The 19,668-nt window shown below is 52.0% G+C and overlaps 1 protein-coding gene across 4 annotated transcripts in view; it reads left to right on the forward strand.

Moving 5' to 3' along the window:
* The window catches only part of Ano1 (anoctamin 1), a 151,954-nt gene that overhangs the window by 90,035 nt on the left and 42,251 nt on the right, over nucleotides 1-19,668 (forward strand). For all 4 annotated transcript variants that reach the window (XM_041666615.1, XM_041666612.1, XM_041666613.1 and 1 more), the window contains 4 exons: nucleotides 2,004-2,045; nucleotides 7,820-7,884; nucleotides 9,118-9,252; nucleotides 12,925-13,085. In XM_041666615.1, coding sequence (XP_041522549.1) covers nucleotides 2,004-2,045; nucleotides 7,820-7,884; nucleotides 9,118-9,252; nucleotides 12,925-13,085 — 403 coding nt within the window. The remainder of the gene's footprint in view (nucleotides 1-2,003; nucleotides 2,046-7,819; nucleotides 7,885-9,117; nucleotides 9,253-12,924; nucleotides 13,086-19,668) is intronic.

The following is a 19,668-nucleotide window of genomic DNA, read 5'->3' on the forward strand; positions in this document are numbered from 1 at the left end:
TGTCCTCCACTCATGCCCCTGTCTTCATTCCTAGCCTGGGGCATCCTCATCCTCTCCCCATCCCTATGGACTGTTTTTTCTTTCACCTAATATCTCTAGGTGGATGTTGGGCACTGCAACCAGCTGGGTAGCCATGGTGGCTGTGGGCACTGTGGCCAGTAGAGTAGCCATGGTGGACATGGGCACTCTGACCAGCTGGGTAGCCATGGTGGCTGTGGGCACTATGGCCAGTAGAGTAGCCATGGTGGACATGGGCACTCTGACCAGCTAGGTAGCCATGGTGGCTGTGGGCACTGTGGCCAGTAGGGTAGCCATGGTGGACATGGGCACTCTGACCTGCTGAGTAGCCATGGTAGCTGTGGGTACTGTGACCAGCTGGGTAGCCATGGTGGCTGTGGGCACTGTGACCAGCTGGGTAGCCATGGTGGCTGTGGGCACTGTGACCAGCTGAGTAGCCATGGTGGCTGTGGGCACTGTAACCAGCTGGGTACCATGGTGGCTGTGGGCACTGTAACCAGCTGGGTACCATGGTGGCTGTGGGGCACTGCTGCCAGCTGGGTAACCATGGTGGCTGTGGGCACTGTGACCAGCTGGGTACCATGGTGGCTGTGGGCACTGTAACCAGCTGGGTACCATGGTGGCTGTGGGGCACTGCTGCCAGCTGGGTAGCCATGGTGGATATGGGCACTGCCGCCAGCTGGGTAGCCATGATGGATATGGGCACCGCGGTCAGCTGAGTAGCTAGCATTAGTCCTCTGAGCTAAGAGTCACCTATTCAGAGTGAGACCCTGGGGAGGTCTCCAGTAATCAGAGGTGTCACCTGCACAGAAAGGCTGGTGACATTTATATTGGCTGCTTGTGGCTTCTCAGCTTCCTTCCGGGTTGGCTTCTGCCTGCCTTCGAGTCAGCACAAGAAAGCCTCCGGTATGAATGAATCCATACTGGCACCATGAGACCCATTCATGAAAACACCAAAAGGATCTGAGCCTGGGTGGGAGGGGATCCCTGGAGTCCAGAAGGAAGCAGTGGGCCGCTTGCTTGAGGACATGGCCAGATCTTCCCCACCTGGCAGAGGTGGCAGGCACTGCAAACATTGCCGACCAATGGAGGGGAGAAGGTGGCTCTAGACAGGCTCTTAAGGGGCCATGATGTATCTTGCTAATGACCAGCAAAAGCGGGTGGTTGACCCAGGTCAGCTACATATGGTGTGGATTGCTGGGGAGAGCGACTCTCTTGCTGTTCCTGCTTAGTGGTTTTGGGGCTCACTTTCAGCTTTTGGATCCTCTCTTCCTTTGACTTTAGCAATCTGGTTGTGAGTTCCAGGTCTGACTAAACACTTCGCTGTGTGTCCTCAGGAAGGTCAGGCTGCATATTTGAGTCTCTGGGCATGTTGGGCTCAGGGATCTGGATATTCAGAAATTGTGTGATTTACTGTGGTACACATGACAGTGGAAGCCTAGACAAGACTCTGGGGACATCTCAGAATATGCCATATGTTCTTGTTCAGCAGGCTTTTCCCTCAAAGGCCTCTTTCTTTAACCCTGCCAACTTCAAAGAAATGCTACGGTCTCCTCTGGGATCCCACTCTGTGTTGATGGGAGACAAATCTTGGGGAGTCTGGTGTCAGAGGCAAAGTGGCCAGCAGGACTCACAATCCTGACCATGGGAGTTGGGGCTCACACAGCCCTCACCGTGGGAGTTGGGGCTCACACAGCCCTGACCATGGGAAGCGGGGCTCACACAACACTGACCATGGGAAAAGGGGCTCAAACAGCCTTCACCATGGGAGTTGGGGCTCACACAGCCCTGACCATGGGAAGCAGGGCTCACACAACCCTGACCATGGGAAGCGGGGCTCACATAACCCTGACCATAGGAAGAGGGACTCACACAGCCCTGTCTGGGAATTGGGGCTCACACAGCCCTGACAGTGGGAGGAGGGGTAACTGGCAAGCCTCATACCTTGTGGCCCAGTCAGAACTTACTTCTGCTTCCATTCACAGGGAGACTATGAGGGTGACAACGTTGAGTTCAACGACAGGAAAGTAAGTCTGCAACAGCTGAGTGGGAGGCGGGGCTGGGAGGGATGAATGGCCTGAGGGGCTCTCTGTTTCCTTTCCGCAGTCCCTTTACCCTGCCCTTGACAGGCAGCTGACCATGCAAAGGAAAAATACCTCTTCGGAGCCCGCCTCTTCCTCTCTACCCTCCTCTCCTACACTGATTTCCAGGGAACCCCTATCTTACGGGGTCACCCTGTACCTTGTCCCTGGCTCCTTGTTGAAGGCACCTGGCCTCATTCCACCGACACCAGGATCTGTAAACATGGACTCAGCAGTGGCCAGTTGCCCAGAGAGCCACAGTCCCCACAGCATCCTGGGGAACTGGTTTCATGGTGTTCAAACCTAGCTGTCCTGGAATTCTTTCGAACAGAGAAGTTACCAAGCCGGAGGTCAGTGGAGTGCCCTCTGGGAAACACTACATGCCATTCACTGCTGGCCTTCCTCATTTCTCCAGCAGCCCAGAATCCTCACTCTGCCCAGGGGATCCCCATGAAGCTGCTCCTGAGTGAGCGTTCCCCTCCCCAGAAGCCTGCTCTCCACTCAGGAATGCCCCTGTCCCTTGACAGCCTTCCACACTGCATTCATACAAGCCTGTCTGTTAGCCCAACAAACCCAGGCTCCTTCCTAGAGAGGGGCGTCCCTGTCCCTCTGCAAGTGGCGTGCATGCGTGCGTCCTTGTGAACTTCACAATAGAGGCTTTGTCCCCACACCTCAGGCCTGGGGGACCTCTGGGTGGTATGTTCTTCCCTCTCAGACTCCTCCAGCCCCAGGCTTGTTTTCAAATGGTTAGTACTTGATGTAACTTGCCTGCCCGGGAATCTAGCTAAAGATTCTATCTGATTTAGCATAAAAATGACATATTTGGTTATTTTTAGTGTCCCATCTGGCATTCATCTGAGACCCCATGACCCGATGAACTCCCTATCCAATCCTGCTGGAGAAGCATGGTCCACTCCGTGTCCTAGCCAACTCTGGGTCTCCCTCACCCCTTGTGTCTCAGGCTCTTGACTGAGGTCTTTCTTCCATGGACAGCAGCAACCCCATTTTGCTCCCCCATCCCTAGCCCCCTGCTTGCCCCAGAACACAACCTACTAGTTGTCATGCTGGTCATAGTAATTTGGATGACAGTCACACCATGTCAGGAATAGCTGTTACTTATTCAGATAACTTCCTGGCTCTGCTAAGTGTCAGGTTCAGCAACATGGTTCCAGGTTGTTCAGGCCCAACTATTTAACTCTCCTGGGAACACCCCACACTCCAGTGAATTATATGTCCCAGCAAAGTATACAAGGCCTGGCCCATTGAAAAACCAGAGAATAATGATGCTCAAGTGGGTGGGTGGATATAAGGAGGGATGGGTGGGTGGGTGGGTGGGTGGATGGGTACATGGATGAATGAGTAATTAGTTATATGGAAAGATAGATGCATGGATAGATGAATAAATGGATGGGTATATATAAGGATAGTTGAAAGAGTGGATGGATGGATGGATGGATGGATGGATGATCTGGTAAGTAGATGGATATAAGGATGGCTAGATTGATGAGTAGGTAGATGGATAGATAGGTGAGTGAATGGATAGATGAGTGGATAGGTGGATGGATGGATGGATGGATGGATGATTGGTGGATGGATGGGTAGATGGACAAGTGGGCAGATGTATCAGTGAGTAGATATGATGGATGGAAGGAAGAAGGGAAGGCCAGGTAAGCATTTTGGTCCTATCACAGAACCTCTATTCCCCCATGATGGCTCCATTCAAAGTGACTTGGTTTGAAATTTTTCCCTTTTCTGTAACAAAAACTGTGGCTTCTTCCTTGCAATTCCTGCCCTATCCATGGATAAATAGACAGGTGATGGGTGGGTGGCTGGATGGCTGTAAAGATGGGCTGGTAGATGAATGGATGAATAGGAACCCTGGGAGCCTGACGCCAGGAACCTGACAGGAGCAGAGAAACAAGCACAGCAAGGACATCTTCCTGGGCTGAGCAGTGTGGCAGTGAGGTTTCTGCCAGAGGGAGCTGTGAGCAGATCTCAGCACAGACTGGCTGCCGGCAACCTCCACCACAGCCGCAGGTAGCTTCTGATCTTCCCCAAGACAGACCCTAACCAAAGTCAGGACACACCTGAGCAGGGGCATTGCTACAGCCAGCTGTTGGATCCTGCCGAGGCCAGAAAGGGTCCCACAGAGAAGGGGGCAGCCAGACCTCTAAGGAGGAGATTCTGGCGTTGTGGGAGATGTGCGGATGTGGCTGGAAGGAGTCTGCCCCACCACTGTCCTGGACTGAGCCCTGTCCGCTGCAGGTCACAGCCCTCCCACCCTGAGCCCTCCTCCTCCTAGGCTGGCAGAGACTGAAGTGGCAGGAGGCTTCCCCTAAGGGCTTTAGTGAATCTCCCTGTGAGCCATTTACCTGACAGCAAGGGTGAAGGAGGTTACCTCGGAGCAGGAAGAGTTCACAGTGCGGTGCTGAAGTAGAAAACAGTGTTGTCTCCCAACCTGTCAGGATGATGATGAGCCTGCAGAGGCCACACGGGCCAGCCAGAACCCAAGACATGCTTGAATCCTTCTGAGGTGGTTTTAAACAAATTCTTTCCAAGAAGCTTGCACATCTTCACCCTTGTCTTTCTTTCCCTCCCTCCTCCCCCTCTGTCCTGCTCCCTCCTCAACTGTATCTCCCTGCTTTCTCTCCTCCCTCTCCCTCTTTCTGCCTCTCACCCCTCCATGCTCCCCCCTCTTCCTCTTCCCCTCAACTGTATCTCCCTGCCTCTCACACCCCAAATCTCACCCTTTTCTTTCCCTGGTCTCTCACCTTCTCCTCTGGTGAACACACCCCCCCACACACACACACAGCCGTGTGTAGTCACAGATGACCTAGAGGTTCACTACAGGGGTGCAGTGTAGATTCCTCAAGGTTGACTGGTGGCCTGCTCTGCTCTCTGGAGGGAGCTGTAGCCTTCTCCCTGTTTCCATAACCTGTGCAGATCACAGTGACACACATGAGCCATCAGGCTCCCACAGTGACCCAGGAGAAAAGAGCACCCTTTAGCCTTTGGTGCAAAGGAAGGTCTGCCTGGGGATTCCCCAAATCTACCCTGGTTTGGCAGGGCTGACACTTCCTCTCAGGTTCCTACTGGGAAGCCTCACTGAGAGTGTGGTGGTTTTCATCCTGTGTGAGCCCCATCTAGGACTTTAGGGGCCAGAGAAAGCCATGCTGGTAGGGAACTGGCAGGCACATCCCAGCCTCACAGAAGGGCTCCCTGCTCCTCACAGGTGCCTCGGTCTCTCACTTGCTTTCTTCCCTACTCCCTGGAGGGATGTGGACTGGCTGTGGGTGAAACACACAGTTCTTAATTCTCAGAGCTGGAGAAGGGTTGGACTAGCAGCTTCATTGGTAGAGTGCTTGCCCAGTTCCACAAGACCCTGGGTTCACTCCCAAGTACTGCATAAACAGGTCATGGTGGCTACAATCCTAATTAGTACTTAGGAGGAGTTGACATCAGGAACGTCAGGAGTTCAAAGTCATCCTCAGCTACACAACAAAGTCATAGATACTGCAATACACAAGAATATCTTAAAAGATAGAAAGACAGACAGACAGACAGACAGACAGATAGATAGAAGAAGGGCCCCCTCTCCCCTTGAGGCTGATACATGTGTGGGTCATACTGCCTACCTGTCTTTCATCTCCAAAGAGTCACATGAACCAGTCGTCCCCATCTGGACCTTTTGAACTGGGAGAGAGCATCTCAGGAGCATGGGAATCTCAACCACTGATGGGGAGGCTAAACAGACAGGGCACTAAGGTTTGCAAGAAGATGGCCTGCTGTGTTCCTTGCCTGCAGACAGCAACCATCCTGCCCCATCTAAAAGATCCTTGATGTCTGAGATCAGGACCCCAATTCTGCAACCTCCTAAAACCCTGATTTCCTCCCAAAAGGTCCCAGCAGTCATATGAGACTCAACTGTACATATTCAGGGAGTCCATTTGTCCAGTCCATATGAATGGCTGCACATCTGGGAACAGAGACCCACCTCATCCCAATTTTTGAATCTGAATGTTAAAGGGCTGGGGAAATAGCTGAGTTGGTGAAGAACTTGTCTTATAAGCACAAGGACCTGAATTCTATTCTTGGAACCTGTTGAAAAATATGTCAATGCAGCAACTTGCAAAGGGAAACAGGAGGGTGTCTGGGGTGCTGCGGACAGCCAGCCGTGATCTCTAGGCTAACAAGAGTTCAAAGGAGGTGGATGGCCTTCCTACAGATGACATCCAAGCTGTCCCCATGTGTCCACATGCACATATATGTACACACATTTGTACACGGGCACACACACGATGGCATTTAAATAAATGTAGTTGAATGTTACAGAACGAAGACACACAGCAAGCAACAGAGTATGAGGCAGGGACCCATGGGAATCCACAGAGCCATCCCTACCCAGTCTCCCTCCTGTTACTATTCTGATGCCAACAGAGTAATTTGCCTGGGTATCAGACAGTCCTGTCCCACAAAAGATTGACAGAGGGCTCTTAGGAAGAATGTGGGGACAGAGCCCAGGATAGGCATGGATGGTGTGTGCCAAGGAGGTTCTCTGGGTCCCCTTACCATCCGATCTGTACACAGGCGTAATGACAATACACAGACAGCTGTTCTGGGGTTTGGGCCACTCTGTTCTTTCCACACACTTGGAGTCTTTTTTAATCTGTGGTTCCTACACCATCCATACTTTCTAGATGTATGTTTATTGAGGTCATTCCTGGGATAGATCCACTGCTCTGGCCTTGTTCAAGGTGATCATGAGGATGTGGTCAGGAGTCCCACAGTGACCTTCTCAAGCCCCACTGGTAGGGTTACCTTAAGCAAGCACCTCTTGGCTGGCAGGTAAGGCTGGCAGCTCTTTTGTGTGAGTATAGCAGGGCAGAAGGATGTTGTGCAAGAGTCTTGTCTCTGCCTACCAGCTGAGGTCAGTGTAGTACACCAGCCTCATTGTAGAACCCAAAGCAAGATGCTCAGAAACCCTTGGCTGTGTCAGCTTCTGGGATTGGGAGAAGAGGTCATGGACGCTTTAGCAGGCTCCTTCATCCCCTGCTATAACCTTAGACTTTACACTTGGGAGGGAGTTTGGCCTGAGAAGGGGGCGGGGCAGCCATCCTCCCTTTCCATAGGCAGCTGTTTGGGGGGTTTAGGCCTCTCTCTCCTGCCATGAAAGACCCTGCACCTAGAGAGTATGACACAGGAGCTTGGTGTGAATGCAAGTTAGTAATGTGGGTCCTGGGGATCAAATTCAGGTTTCCGTGGCAAGCACCTTTACGGGCTGAGCTATGTGGCTGGCCCTGGTCTCTTGACAGGTGTTTATCAAAAGCCTAATCTCAGGGGATGAACCTCGTGTTCTCTGTCTGCCAGATTTTTTTTTTCAATTTTGATGTTCATGTCTCTCTGCTTGAACACTGTGGTTTAGATAATAAACAATCTGGTGTCTGACCTAAGTGACCTCTTGATGTCAGATGTTATAGATGAATTCCCAATTCAGTCATAAGAAGCTGAGATTCCATAACCTTCTGGAAGCATCTTTCCTACCCCCGGTTGAACCCAGAATGTCAGTTCCTTCCCTGGCATTCTCTAAGCATTTGTTGAATGAATGAATGAATGAATGAATGAATGATGGAGAGGCTAACTGAAACTCTGAAGCTCTCCCAGGGAGCAGCGTTGATGTGTGACCTTTCATCAACTCCTTCTCCATTCTTTCCTCTCTCCAGCTCCTATATGAGGAATGGGCAAGCTATGGGGTCTTCTACAAATATCAGCCCATTGACCTGGTCAGGTGAGTCAGGGCACCTGTCCTCTTAGGCAGTGGCTGTGTGAAGTGAGACTCAAGGCCATGTCCCGGATGGTAAAGTCCCTGCTCATGTCAACTGCTCCAGATATTCAGCCACATGGGAACCAGTTTGTACTTGAAGGCTGTATGGGCCGTTGGGTCTCCAGGGGTCAAGACAGCTCCAACAGGGTTTGTGACACTGCCTAGCCATGTCCATTGGAGGACCAGCATTTGGCCATTCCCACTGTGTGCCCTTGAGTTCTCCTCAGCTTGGCCAGCAGGATAGCTGCTGAGATCACCTGCTTTGGGGTGTGGAAGGGAAGAAGTCTCTGCCTCAAGGTGTGAGAATTTGTAACCAGGTTTAAGAGAACCTGCAGGACAGCCTGCGAGGCTGGCAGGAGGGGCAGCTAGTTGGGCTTCAAATCCTGTGGCGGCTTGGTGGATGTGAATGGTGACAATATAGGGAGGGTCAGCAGACTCTCAGCGGGGAGTGGTTAATTTACTTGATACCTCTGACAAAGTTTTATTTGTTGCTTATACTGATTGGGGCTTGGGATGGAACCCACAGCCATGGGGACACACCTGGATCACCAGTTAAGGCTTCACAAATGGAAGTGCACCCTTAGTCAGGGCGCAGAGGAGAGGCAGCATCAAACCTGGTGACACACACGTGTAATCCCAACACTTGGAAGACTGAGGCAGGAAGATCAGGATTTTAAGGCCAGCCTGTATAGTGAGGTCAAAGGTAGCCTGAGCCAAAGAGAAAAATCCAGTCTCCAAGATCCAGCCCAGCTGGTAGAGTGCTTGCCTGTAGCCCTAGGTTCAATTCTCAGCACAGAGTAAGCTAGGCATGGCAGTGCACACCTGTGAGCCCAGTAATTGGAAGAAGAAAAGAGGAGAATCACAAGTTCAAGGTCATTCTCAACTATATATTGAGCTTGAGTTCAGCCTGGGATATATGAGAAAGAAAGAGAGAGAAAGTATGAATATTTTTAGGGTTACAGTTTAGTGGTAGTACATTTGCAGGTAGGTAGGAGCATATACAAAGACTAAAGAGCACCCCAAACCTGATGAGGTGTCCTGGAGCCTCACTGTCCGACTCTCAGGCAGAAGAATCAGTGGTCCAATTGGAGTTGTTCATTGTCGGGAGGGGGGCAGGGTGTGATGTGTTCCGTGGTCTAGGGTGTGATGTGTTCCATGGTCTAGGGTGTGAGTGCATCCCTTTGTTTCTCGGCGTAGGAAATACTTTGGCGAGAAGGTTGGCCTGTACTTTGCCTGGCTTGGCGCCTACACCCAGATGCTCATCCCTGCCTCAATCGTGGGTGTCATTGTCTTCCTCTATGGATGTGCCACTGTGGACGAAAACATCCCCAGGTAGGCACCAACCCTGCGTTTTGTGGGAGACACGATGATGAGGGGCACCCATGTTCTGAGACTACCCAGAGGATCTGAGCTCTCACCCCCATGACCAGCTGCAGGACCTTCTTGGCACTGCCTCTGCGTGGAGCTGTGCATTGGAGCATTGTTGCTGGTTCTGATAAGTAGAGAACCCCGTGTCTGTCGTCTGGGGAGGAGGTGGGGTTTTGTCAGACCAGAAAGACCATATCTGGCCAATTTTGCCTCTGTGGTGTTTTATTGTAATTATGTGTATATGAGTGTATTGTATGTGTGTTTTATTGTGTGTATGAGTGTATTGTATGTGTGTGCACCATGTGTGCTCAGTACCCTTGGTGGCTGGGAGAGAGCAGAAGATCGTCCTGGAGCTGGAGTTAAAGATGGCTGTGAGCTGCCACATGGGTGCTGGGACTCTAACCCAGGACCTCTGGAAGATCAGCCAGAACTCTTAACCACTGAGCTATCTCTCCAACCCCTTCCATAATGTTTTAATATGTGAATAAGGCATCTGCTATTCCTTTCACCTGAATACCCTCCCCAGTTCCCTCAGTCTCAAATTGGAGAAAGCTTGTCCCTGTGTCCGCATGGACAATACCAGGCTTGATAATGCCAGGATAATGCAATGCATACTGGGGTTTGCTGATGGGGCAGACGAAAATGGCTGAGACTTGGAGGTGGCAAGGCTGGTTGTCAGCTGCCAGAGCTCAAAGCTTGTGAGGGTCAGGTAGTGGAATAGGGGTGTTCCCATGATGTCCCTGAATAGAAGGGGCCCTGCCAGCTAGGGTGTGGACTCCCCAAGAGAGGGTGCCAGGTTTTTTTACTCTGGCAGCTCCGTCTTCCTAATTTATATGGTCAGAAAAGCGGTGACCAGCGGCATGGACGAAGCCAATACCCAGGCCTATCCAATCCTGGCTTCTGCCCCAGTTGATCTTGCATGGCAGCCAGAGGCATGGAGTCCCCCTTGGAGTCCATCAGACAAGGCTGAGGTCTCAGGGAGGTGGTGGCCAGTGACATCACCCTGTGCACCCTGCCCCACCTATCCTCTCTGAGTACTGGACCTTCAGACTGTATTTCTTGATTTTGGCTGAGCTTAAGGCCCCCAGAAAAAGGGCTTTTGTCTGGCTGCTGGCATTTGTATTGGACGCTGAGGCTGGTGTGGGGGTGGGGGGGCACAACTCAGACAAACTGTAAGACTCGCAGGCAGCAGGCAGGCAGGCGGGCCGAACTGTGCCTTGGCACCGCCTGGTGCCGGTCTTGGGCCAAACAGACAGCATGACCCTGAGGTGCATATTACACAGCAGGAATGGCCTTCTACCCACCAGCTCCTAAGGAGAGGGAGCTCAGACCAGACCAGTAACAACTGGAGTCGTGCCTGCTAATCTGTCTCAGTGAGAGGAGAGAGATGGACCCTGAAGGACCAAGCCCTGGGCATCTGGTGACATTGCGCTCATTTAAGGCCCCAAGAAGATGGCCTTGAAAGGGCCATCCACATGCTGGTCCATTTTGCTGCACCTTCCCAGCCTCCCGACAGCATTGTACCCCTTAGACTCAGCTTGTCTTGGTAGACTGGGAAACCAAGGCAACTGGACTCAGCACCCTTCCCAAGCCTGCATGGTCACACACACCAGAGCTGAGACTTCAGAGCCTCAGGCCCCAAGGCACATGGTTCCTCTTTCCCGGTGCCCGCCTCTCTCCCACGTTTGTGTGTACATCACATCTGCCCAGATACTCCACAATCACTGTCTTGGTTGCGGTTAGCCTGTTTGCATCTTTGCATCTGTGGTGAGTGGCCAACACCCCTGATGCACAAGAAGAGAATGGAGCTGGTGCCCTCTGCCTTGGGCACAGAAGAGGGTCCCTGAGAGCCAGCACAAGTGTGTGTGTGTGTGTGTGTGTGTGCGTGTGTGTGTGTGTGTGCGTCCTCTGAATCTTAGAAGCCACCAGCAGCAGAGGAGGAGCTTCGTCACTAGTCTGTGTGGTGTTCCCTGACCTGAGGGGCTAGCACACTGCAATCCCACCTTCATTAATGGGAGCAGGGGCCTGAAGAAGAAAAGTACATTCCTTAGGACCACGCAGAAAGGTGAGACTTGAACCCCAATCTCTGAATGAGAGCCCTGTATACACACACACACACACACACACACACACATACACACACACGTTCATGTGGATCCAGAAATCTGAAGAAGAAGAAGAAGAAGAAGAAGAAGAAGAAGAAGAAGAAGAGGAGGAGGAGGAGGAGGAGGAGGAGGAGGAGGAGGAGGAGGAGGAGGAGGAGAAGGAGAAGGAGAAGAAGAAGAAGAAGAAGAAGAAGAAGAAGAAGAAGAAGAAGAAGAAGAAGAAGAAAAGAAAGCTAAACTCCTCACTCACTTCAGCTTTCTCCCGGATGGCCATCTGACCCTGGGAATGAGTTCTCCAGCCCGTGCATCTATTTATAGATCAGAGTCAGGTCCAAGTTCAAAGGAAGGAGAGAGTCAGGGCAGGCTGTGGCTAGAGGGCAGTATGCCCGCTCCCCTCCTAATTTACCAGAAATGTTGAGCTTGAAGCTAGAGGTCTTGACCATGGTCACAGAGCTCAGAACAGTGTAGAACAGCCTAGAAGCCTGACCTTAGCAGGGGGTGTGTGACCCTAGGAGCCATTCTAAGCACAGGGCTTTGTTTAGAGAATGGGGTTCAAGTTCTACCTTGCTGCGTGGCCCTAAGGAATTTACTTTTCTTCTCTAGGCTCCTGCTCCCAGTCACAAAGGTGGAATTGCAGTGTGTTAGCCCCCAGGCCAGGGAACACCACACAGGCTAGTGATGAGGCCCCTCCTCTGCTGCTGGTGGCTTCTAAGTTTGTTCCAGCATATGTAGGGGAGGGCCTGGGTCCTCATCTCCTGAAGCATTGCTTCAGAACCTAGCCAAGCTTGTGCACCCACTCCATTGACCAGGACCTACCATCCTGAAGCCTCCTGTCTCTTGAGTGAGCCTCTCGGGGTGCCTGGAGACCTGGCTGCTTAGGGACATACTCCTTTGAGTCCTGGTCACCCTTTCTTCATCTTAGTAGCTGTCCAGTTTGCCCTGTAAGGGTCATGGCCTGATGCCCAGTGCTACCAGGGAGTCACCCAGCATGGGTCTGGCCACAGTGAGGGCCTCCTGGCTGCAGTTCATTCCCTTCCTCCCTTGGGCTTCCAGGCCTGACCACAGAAGTAACTGGCCTCCATGCATAGCACAGCTTTGACAGGACCTGGGGACAGTAGGAAGGCTGTCTGGGGATCCTGGGCCGTAGAGGTGTCAGGGGTGTTGACCTCGGGTATCACTGTCCAAGGTTCACCCCAGAGGGAACACGCTGGTGATTCTTTCTGCCCCAAGAAGGATATGGGCATAAGTGGGTGTTTTAGAACTGTCTATGTCAGGGATCTGTTCAAGGTGAAGATCCAGGGCCCTACCCCCAAACCACGGGAGCTTACGTCGGATAACATCAGGGTCTTAAGTGGAGCCTGGGGCCCTGAAACTCATGGTTAGGTATGGGTCACATGCCTGTGAGGCTTGTGGCAGGGAGAGGGGACAGAGTGGCTGCAGCTAGCCAACATGCCTTGACTGTGACTGCCAGGGCCACCCTCCATGGCCCCTGGGAAGTAGACTGGAACTTGAGGCCACCTCTATCTTGCAGCATGGAGATGTGTGACCAGAGACACAATATCACCATGTGTCCCCTGTGTGACAAGACCTGCAGCTACTGGAAGATGAGTTCAGCCTGTGCCACGGCCCGTGCCAGTCACCTCTTTGACAACCCTGCCACTGTCTTCTTCTCTGTGTTTATGGCCCTCTGGGGTAAGTGGATCCTTCCATTCGGACCACCCACATGGCAGGGACAGGAACACTCTCTTCTGACTTCGAGTCTGATGGTCCACAGGGTCTGTGTACTGGGTGTGAAAGAGGGCCACATAGTGTGCCTGATGGCCATAGATTTGCACCACGTCCAGGATGGGCACAGCTCTTTGGCTCTTCTAACCTGGCCAAAAGGTGTCAGAGTAGGCCAGGATCTGAGAAACACTGTATGTGGATTGTCACCCAGAGGGTCATGAGTGGTCTGAGGTCACCCAGCTCTAAGCAGCAATGGCTGAATTAAATTTGCCATCCTCAAGTCTGAGCCTGACCAGAGTCAGAGACACCTGGCTGTTCCCCACAGAGACTCTAGCCTCAGCCGCCACAGTCTGGGACCCAGACTTCAACTTTGAAGACAGGCTAGGCTGGGAAGTGTAGCTGCTGCATGTCTATGGATGATGACCTTGGTAATGATGATGGTTGTGCACGCGCACACAGTGCATGAAGGCCAGAGGACATCCTCACATGTTGGTCCTCAGGAGCTGTCTACTGTATCTGTGGGAGATTTTGTATGATTTTTTTATTGCATCTTATCTATTATTTATATATTTTGTGTGCGTGTAGAGGGTTGCACATGAGCCGTGGCATATGTGTGGAGGTCAGAGGGCACTATTCAAGAGCTAGTTCTCTCCTTATACCGTGTGACCAAAGGGGCACTTGGATTATCAGGTTTAGTGGCAAGTATCTTTGCCCTCTGAGCCATCTCACCAGCCCCATCTCCTGTTTTAGGAGACAGTGTCTCTTCCTGACCTTGAACTCACCATGCAATGTTGGACAAGCTGTCCAGAGAACTCCAGGGTTCTCTTATTTCTACTTTCCCAGCACTGGTATTAGAAGTACGTGCTACAGCACCCAGCATTTTACATGGGTTGTAGGGACTGAACTCAGGTGCTCATGCTTATACAACAAAATCTTTACCTCAGAGCCAGCTCCCCAGGCCCCCTAGATGATTCTGATGGCAAACAAGACAGGTCCCTTCTTTGCATGACTTTCCACAAACTTGCCAGAAGGGGATACAGGATTCACACGGGGGCAGCTATAATTCCCACCCTGGCTGCAGGTTCTGAGCATGCACCTCCAGGGCTCCCAGCTGGTAGGAGTGAAGGGCTTAGAGACCTAGGGGAGGTAACACAAGAGGGCTGCCAGGAAGAGGTAGAAAACTCTTGAGCTGAGCTGTGGTAACCTTGTAAGTGGCATTTGAGTCAGAGAGGCCGCACTTTAGCCCCTCAGTCTCAGCTGGCCGATTGGCTGCAGGAGCAAGGGCCAGGGCTTGGACTCTCTTGACTGTGACCAGTGGGAATGGGAAGCCACTGTAAACCAAGAGGCTGATGATCTTTTTAATTCTGGGTCCCTTCCCTGTCTATGCAGCGTTGGTCTGTGATGATTGGACAAAAACCTTACTAACAGGGAAGAGCTGTAAAAGACGTAGCAGACTCTCCTGTCCACCTGGGTCTCAGGCCACTCTCCCCGCGGCCTGAAGGTCCCAGTCTGAGGCTTTCCCTTGGTGCCGATGCTCAGCTGCAGCAGCCCGGGGTTGGGCTGACCTACGTGGTTAGGAGGCAGGTGTGCATGCAGCATGAGACAGGCAACAGGTAAGAGTCAGAGTGGAGGACCTGGCAGGTCGTTCATTGCTGCCTCTGAAGCCACTGAATGGCTCAGTGTGTTTATACCCCTGGGACTTTGATTAGGACTCCAGGCTGTAAGCTCAGCTCCTCATCTGTCTGTAAGGTAGGCGTGAGATGAGAGAAGACAGACCATGGTTACAGGCTCAGCCCATGTTCCACTAAGAGCCAGCCCTTCTGAAAATGGTTGCTGCTACTGAACACACTGGAATATTGTAGGGAGTTAAAGAAAATGCCTATCGATGCCCAGGGGGCTTGGGAGTGGCTCATTAGGTAAGAGTTGTTGCTGAGCCAGCATGAGGATCTGAGTTCAAATCCCTGTTTACAGGGGGGGGGGGGTGAGAATGACTGTGTGTGCCTGCAACCTCAGAACTTTGGGGTCATTGACAGGACAACCACGGGGGCTTTGGGGCTGCCAGAGTCTCTTAAAAGACTTATCAGTCAGTTTTAAGGGGTGTTGCCAAGTATTCATCACCTCAGAAACCACAGGAAGCAAGCCCGGGTATGTTCAGTGCTCTTAAGTCTTAACAGCTAGGATCCCAAGGAAACAATGTGTGCAAAGGCCCTGGGGGTGAGGCGCAGGACTCGGAAGGAGCCTGCTGCTGCAGGAAATGGGTGGGAGCATGTCAGGGGATCTTAGAGAGGCCAGCAGCGACCTGCTCTAAAGAACGTTGTGTTCTTGTTAGGAGGACTCAGAAGCCAGCACTCTGGGTCACTGTGTCATGGATGTTTTTCTGTCTTACACTTGAGTCAGAGGCCATAAATGTCAGAGAAAGTCCTGCAGCGATTGATCTGGAGGGACTCAATTGCAATGGAACATTCTGTGAGCCTTGGTGCGCTCGGGTTCACCACATTCACACAGTGCATCGCTGCTCACCTTGGGAGGAGCCGCCTTGTGGTTGTGCGTGACAATGAAGTCCCCTCCCTGGAGAATTCTAGGAAGGAAGGTGGAAGGGACACATCTGGAGCCTCAGCCCCCCTCAAAGTTCCCCTAGGGTGAGGGCTTCTTGAAGAGGAAAGACACCTCCCCTGGAGAAGACGTGTTTGTATGGCCCCGCACTTCGTTTGAGCGTAATCCTTCCTGAGATCTTGGGAGAGAGCAGCTTGAACCCAAGTTCCACCCACATGGCCTTACCTTGAGGGTAGAAAGTATTCACACACAATGGTAGCCTGTGACACACCCACTATCGTGGTCTCTCCCATGTGTACAGAGCCATACCTCTTATCCGTGCAAGGTCTGTCGTGTTCCAGAGAAGGCAGGGTCTGGTGTGATTTTTTTCTTTCTTTTTCTTTTTTTTTTTTTACTATGGGATTTCATGAAGCCCACACTGGCCTCAGACTTGCTATGTGGCCAATGATGACCTGAATTTCTCTGCCTTCTGTATCTTAGGATCAGGGGTGTGTGTTATTATCATGGTCATACAGATTCTGCATAGTCTCAGCATCTCTCTGATTCTTCCCCTCATTCCTGCCCCCAGGCAGGGGCACACACTGCTCACCTAGGACACCCCCACAGTGACACCTCCTGCCTTCCTTCCCCCTGTGCCCACAGAACACATATTAGTCTGAGCTGTGCCAGGTTAGTCACTTTGGCACTAGCTTGTTCACTAGCTCACTAGCCTGGGGGCATACATAGCAGCTCGGGGCCTCATCTCAGCTGCCCTCTAACAGCTGTGTGACAATAGGAGGAGACTCCGAGACTGTGTGTGTGTGTGTGTGTGTGTGTGTGTGTGTGTGTGTGTGTTTGTATTTACCTGCTGTGTTCTGAAGCCATCCCTGTGAAGATGAACAGAAGGGACACTCATACCTGTTCTCAGGGGCCCAGGGTCATTTGCCCATTTTCCTCCCAGTGAGGGTGGGGCTTGTCATCCAGGATCCTTCAGGGAGCTTACTACAGAGCAAATTCTAGGGCTGTGGTGCAGGTCAGAGAGGGACGCTATGCCTTCATGAAGCCCTGGGTTCAGTCCTTAACCCACCCCCAAAAAAAAGTAAAATCCTGGATACCATGTCTGACCTACTGAATTGTCACCCAGGATCCCAAATCTGTCTGCTGAACAAGGTTGGTGGGCTTCCCTGCACCTGCAGACATCTGGAGGTGCGTTCTCTAATGAGGGTTCTGAAGCCCAGAAAGGTTAAATGGTTTGCTGGAGATCACACAGGCTAGGAGATTGGTGATGGCTCTGCCTGTCTGCCTCTAAGGTCCAGCTAAGGGCTCTGTTTGGAACTTGTAACTCATCATTTAAATGTTCTAGCCCCTGCAAGGTGCCCGCCTGAGAAAACAGATGTTTGCCTTAAGCTGTTAATGAGGGCGCATGGGCAGGAGTTGCCCGGCATGGGTTCTTCTCATTAATTGCATGTGTGTGGTGGGGCAGCCAGTCAGCCACACTTTGTTGAACATTTACTCTTTCCAGAGCTGTCAGGGTCAGAACCTGGGCCCAGGCAGCCCTAACCAGCCAGGCTCATCCACAGTCCTCAGCGAGTCAATTAAACAGCTAAGTAGTAGTGAAAAGCAGAGGAGAGACATTCTGTGCAGCCACCTTGGGAAGAGGAACAAAGAGGTCCAAAGACTCCCGAATCTGTCCTTGGGGTCCGGACGTGAGGTTCAGGGTTAAGCAGAGGGCAGGAGGTGTGCATAGCTAAGCAGTCCTGGTCAGGGTGTGGTCCTGCCCATCACTGACCCATCACTGTCTGCTGCAGGCTCTCCTGCAAGGCGGTCTGACAAGTTCTCAGAACTCCGTGAGATCTCTCTGGGAGACAGCCTCCCCTCTGGCTGGCACCAGGCTTCAGCCTTTCTCTTCCCCAGCATGAGACTCCTGGGAAAATTCCAATGCCTTGGGGTCCATTGTTTGAACAGTTTGATGGCCGAAGGGAGGGGCACATGAGCCTCTTCAGAATTTCTTTGCTCCGGCTAGGGTGGTGAGCGTTTGTCAGCCTCCTCTCTGAGACCCTGTTACACTGCGCCTTCAAAGCACTACAGGGCCTGAGGAAGAGCAGGCAGGAGCTTTCATTCTCCTGAGTCTGGGGTCTCACCAGCATGTCTCCATTGTGTGCCTGTCCATCAAGTAGAGAGGCAAGCACTGGCTCACTCCACACCCACCCACTTGAGAGAAAGCAAAAAAAGAGGGAAAAGCCAGCCCCCTCCAGTGAGGCCTTCCTTCAGATAAAGGAAGCTTATGTCGAAAGGAAAGAAGCAAGAAGGGGCCCGCAGGAGAGAGCTGGGGGAAGAAGTAGAAAACGTAGGAAAACCCACCCTGGGCCCTTTGCACAGCCGCACAGCAAGCTGTCAAGGGCTGTTAGGAGATCTCAAATCCCTCATCAATTACCCGTTCATTACCCTCTGAAGGATTAGTTCTCCCCAAATCCCTCCCTCCATTGAGGCCTTTTCCTGCACTCCAGCTGTTCCCAACTCTGCACAATGGCAGGCCTGCGGAACTGTTCCCGCTGGCTGCAATGAGGAGTGGGGCTCACTGTCCCCCAGAACTGCTGTTTTCATCTTTAAAACTGCTTTTTTATCTTTGCCTCAGTAGCGTGGGCTCAGCAATCCCGGCTTCCGACGGCCCCTGCCTGCAATGCCTGACATCTTAAAGCTTGGAACGAAGTGTCACGTTGAGCAACTTTGAGCCCATTTAGCTATTTGCCGCCATCAATTTTCTGATATTATAGAATAATCACAGGTCTTAATCATCTGCCAGTTTCGCACAGAACAAAGGATGGTGGTTTCTGCCCAGTGGCAGGGGCTGGAGGGACTGCTGAATGACATGTCAGATTTGAGCCTGAGATTTGATGATGTTGTCCCAAACTGGGCCCCATCATCTCAAGTTGGAAGGGGACATCAGAGTTATTCTGTGACAATCTGCTGAGATCAAAAGACCAGTGGTAGGTCATGAACTGAACTTTTGTATTGAGTGGGTAGGGTCCCAGTGACCCATGTAAAAATGCAGAGCTTCCATTGTCTGCACTGAAGGCTCGGCAATGGAGAGTTCCCAGACTCTGTAGCTCCCTGGGCACCCAGCTGAGCCCTGGCTGGGCAAGCATCTCCCCTGCTGGGAATAACCACTACAGGCTTCACTCTTGGGAGTGCACCCCATTTCTTTGCATTGTCTGAAGGCTGCACATCCTAGATCCAGGTCCTGTGGGGTGTCAGGTCCTGGCGCATAGATGACTCTTTCTCGCTGTCTCCTCACACAATAAGACTCCCCTCAATAAGGGTGTTAATCCCACCCTCAAGGGCCCCAGTGGCCCCACTTCCCACAGTATCTCTTTGGAGGTGAAGACCTCAACCCTGAAATTTAGGATTTACACAAATGTACCATAATCAGAAACCCATCAGGATATGATAAAATATGACACATACCATTACATGATGGCACTTAGCCAGTATTTACAAAAATAAGAAAGCTGGGGATAGGGAGGTGGCCGGGTCAGCAAGAGGACTTGTACAAGCTTGAGGACCTGAGTTCTAATCCCAAGAGCCCAAATAAAGATTTGCCATAAATGTTCTAGATGTTCCCATGTTTGGGCCACATAGAGCAATGACAACATTGCAGTCCCTGACCTGTGTTGTGCTGACTGACACAGGAGGTGTCCTTCAGAGTAGCTGGAAGGTGAGAGCAGGCCCCACTGCTCGGAGCACACAGAGCTCCACAGGAAACACACCCAGCCCTTCTCCCACTGGGGAGACTGAGGCTGGTGGAGCCCACTCATGTGTTCATCTCATGCCCAGGCCTGATCCCTCACCACCCAGTGCAGGACCCTCCAAGGAAAGACAATTATGTGACATACTGAAGCCAAAACAAATGCTTAAGGAAGCAGGACTGTGTCGGTGCTGTTCCAGCCCTGACCAGGGTCCCACTCATTGCCTGTCTTGTGCTGCCCCAGCCTGTGCTCTCCACGCCAAGGTGGTGAGC

The sequence above is a fragment of the Microtus oregoni genome, unplaced genomic scaffold, assembly GCF_018167655.1.
Source record: "Microtus oregoni isolate MIOR12 unplaced genomic scaffold, Mior012 000016F_ref0000370, whole genome shotgun sequence".
Lineage (NCBI taxonomy): Eukaryota > Metazoa > Chordata > Mammalia > Rodentia > Cricetidae > Microtus > Microtus oregoni.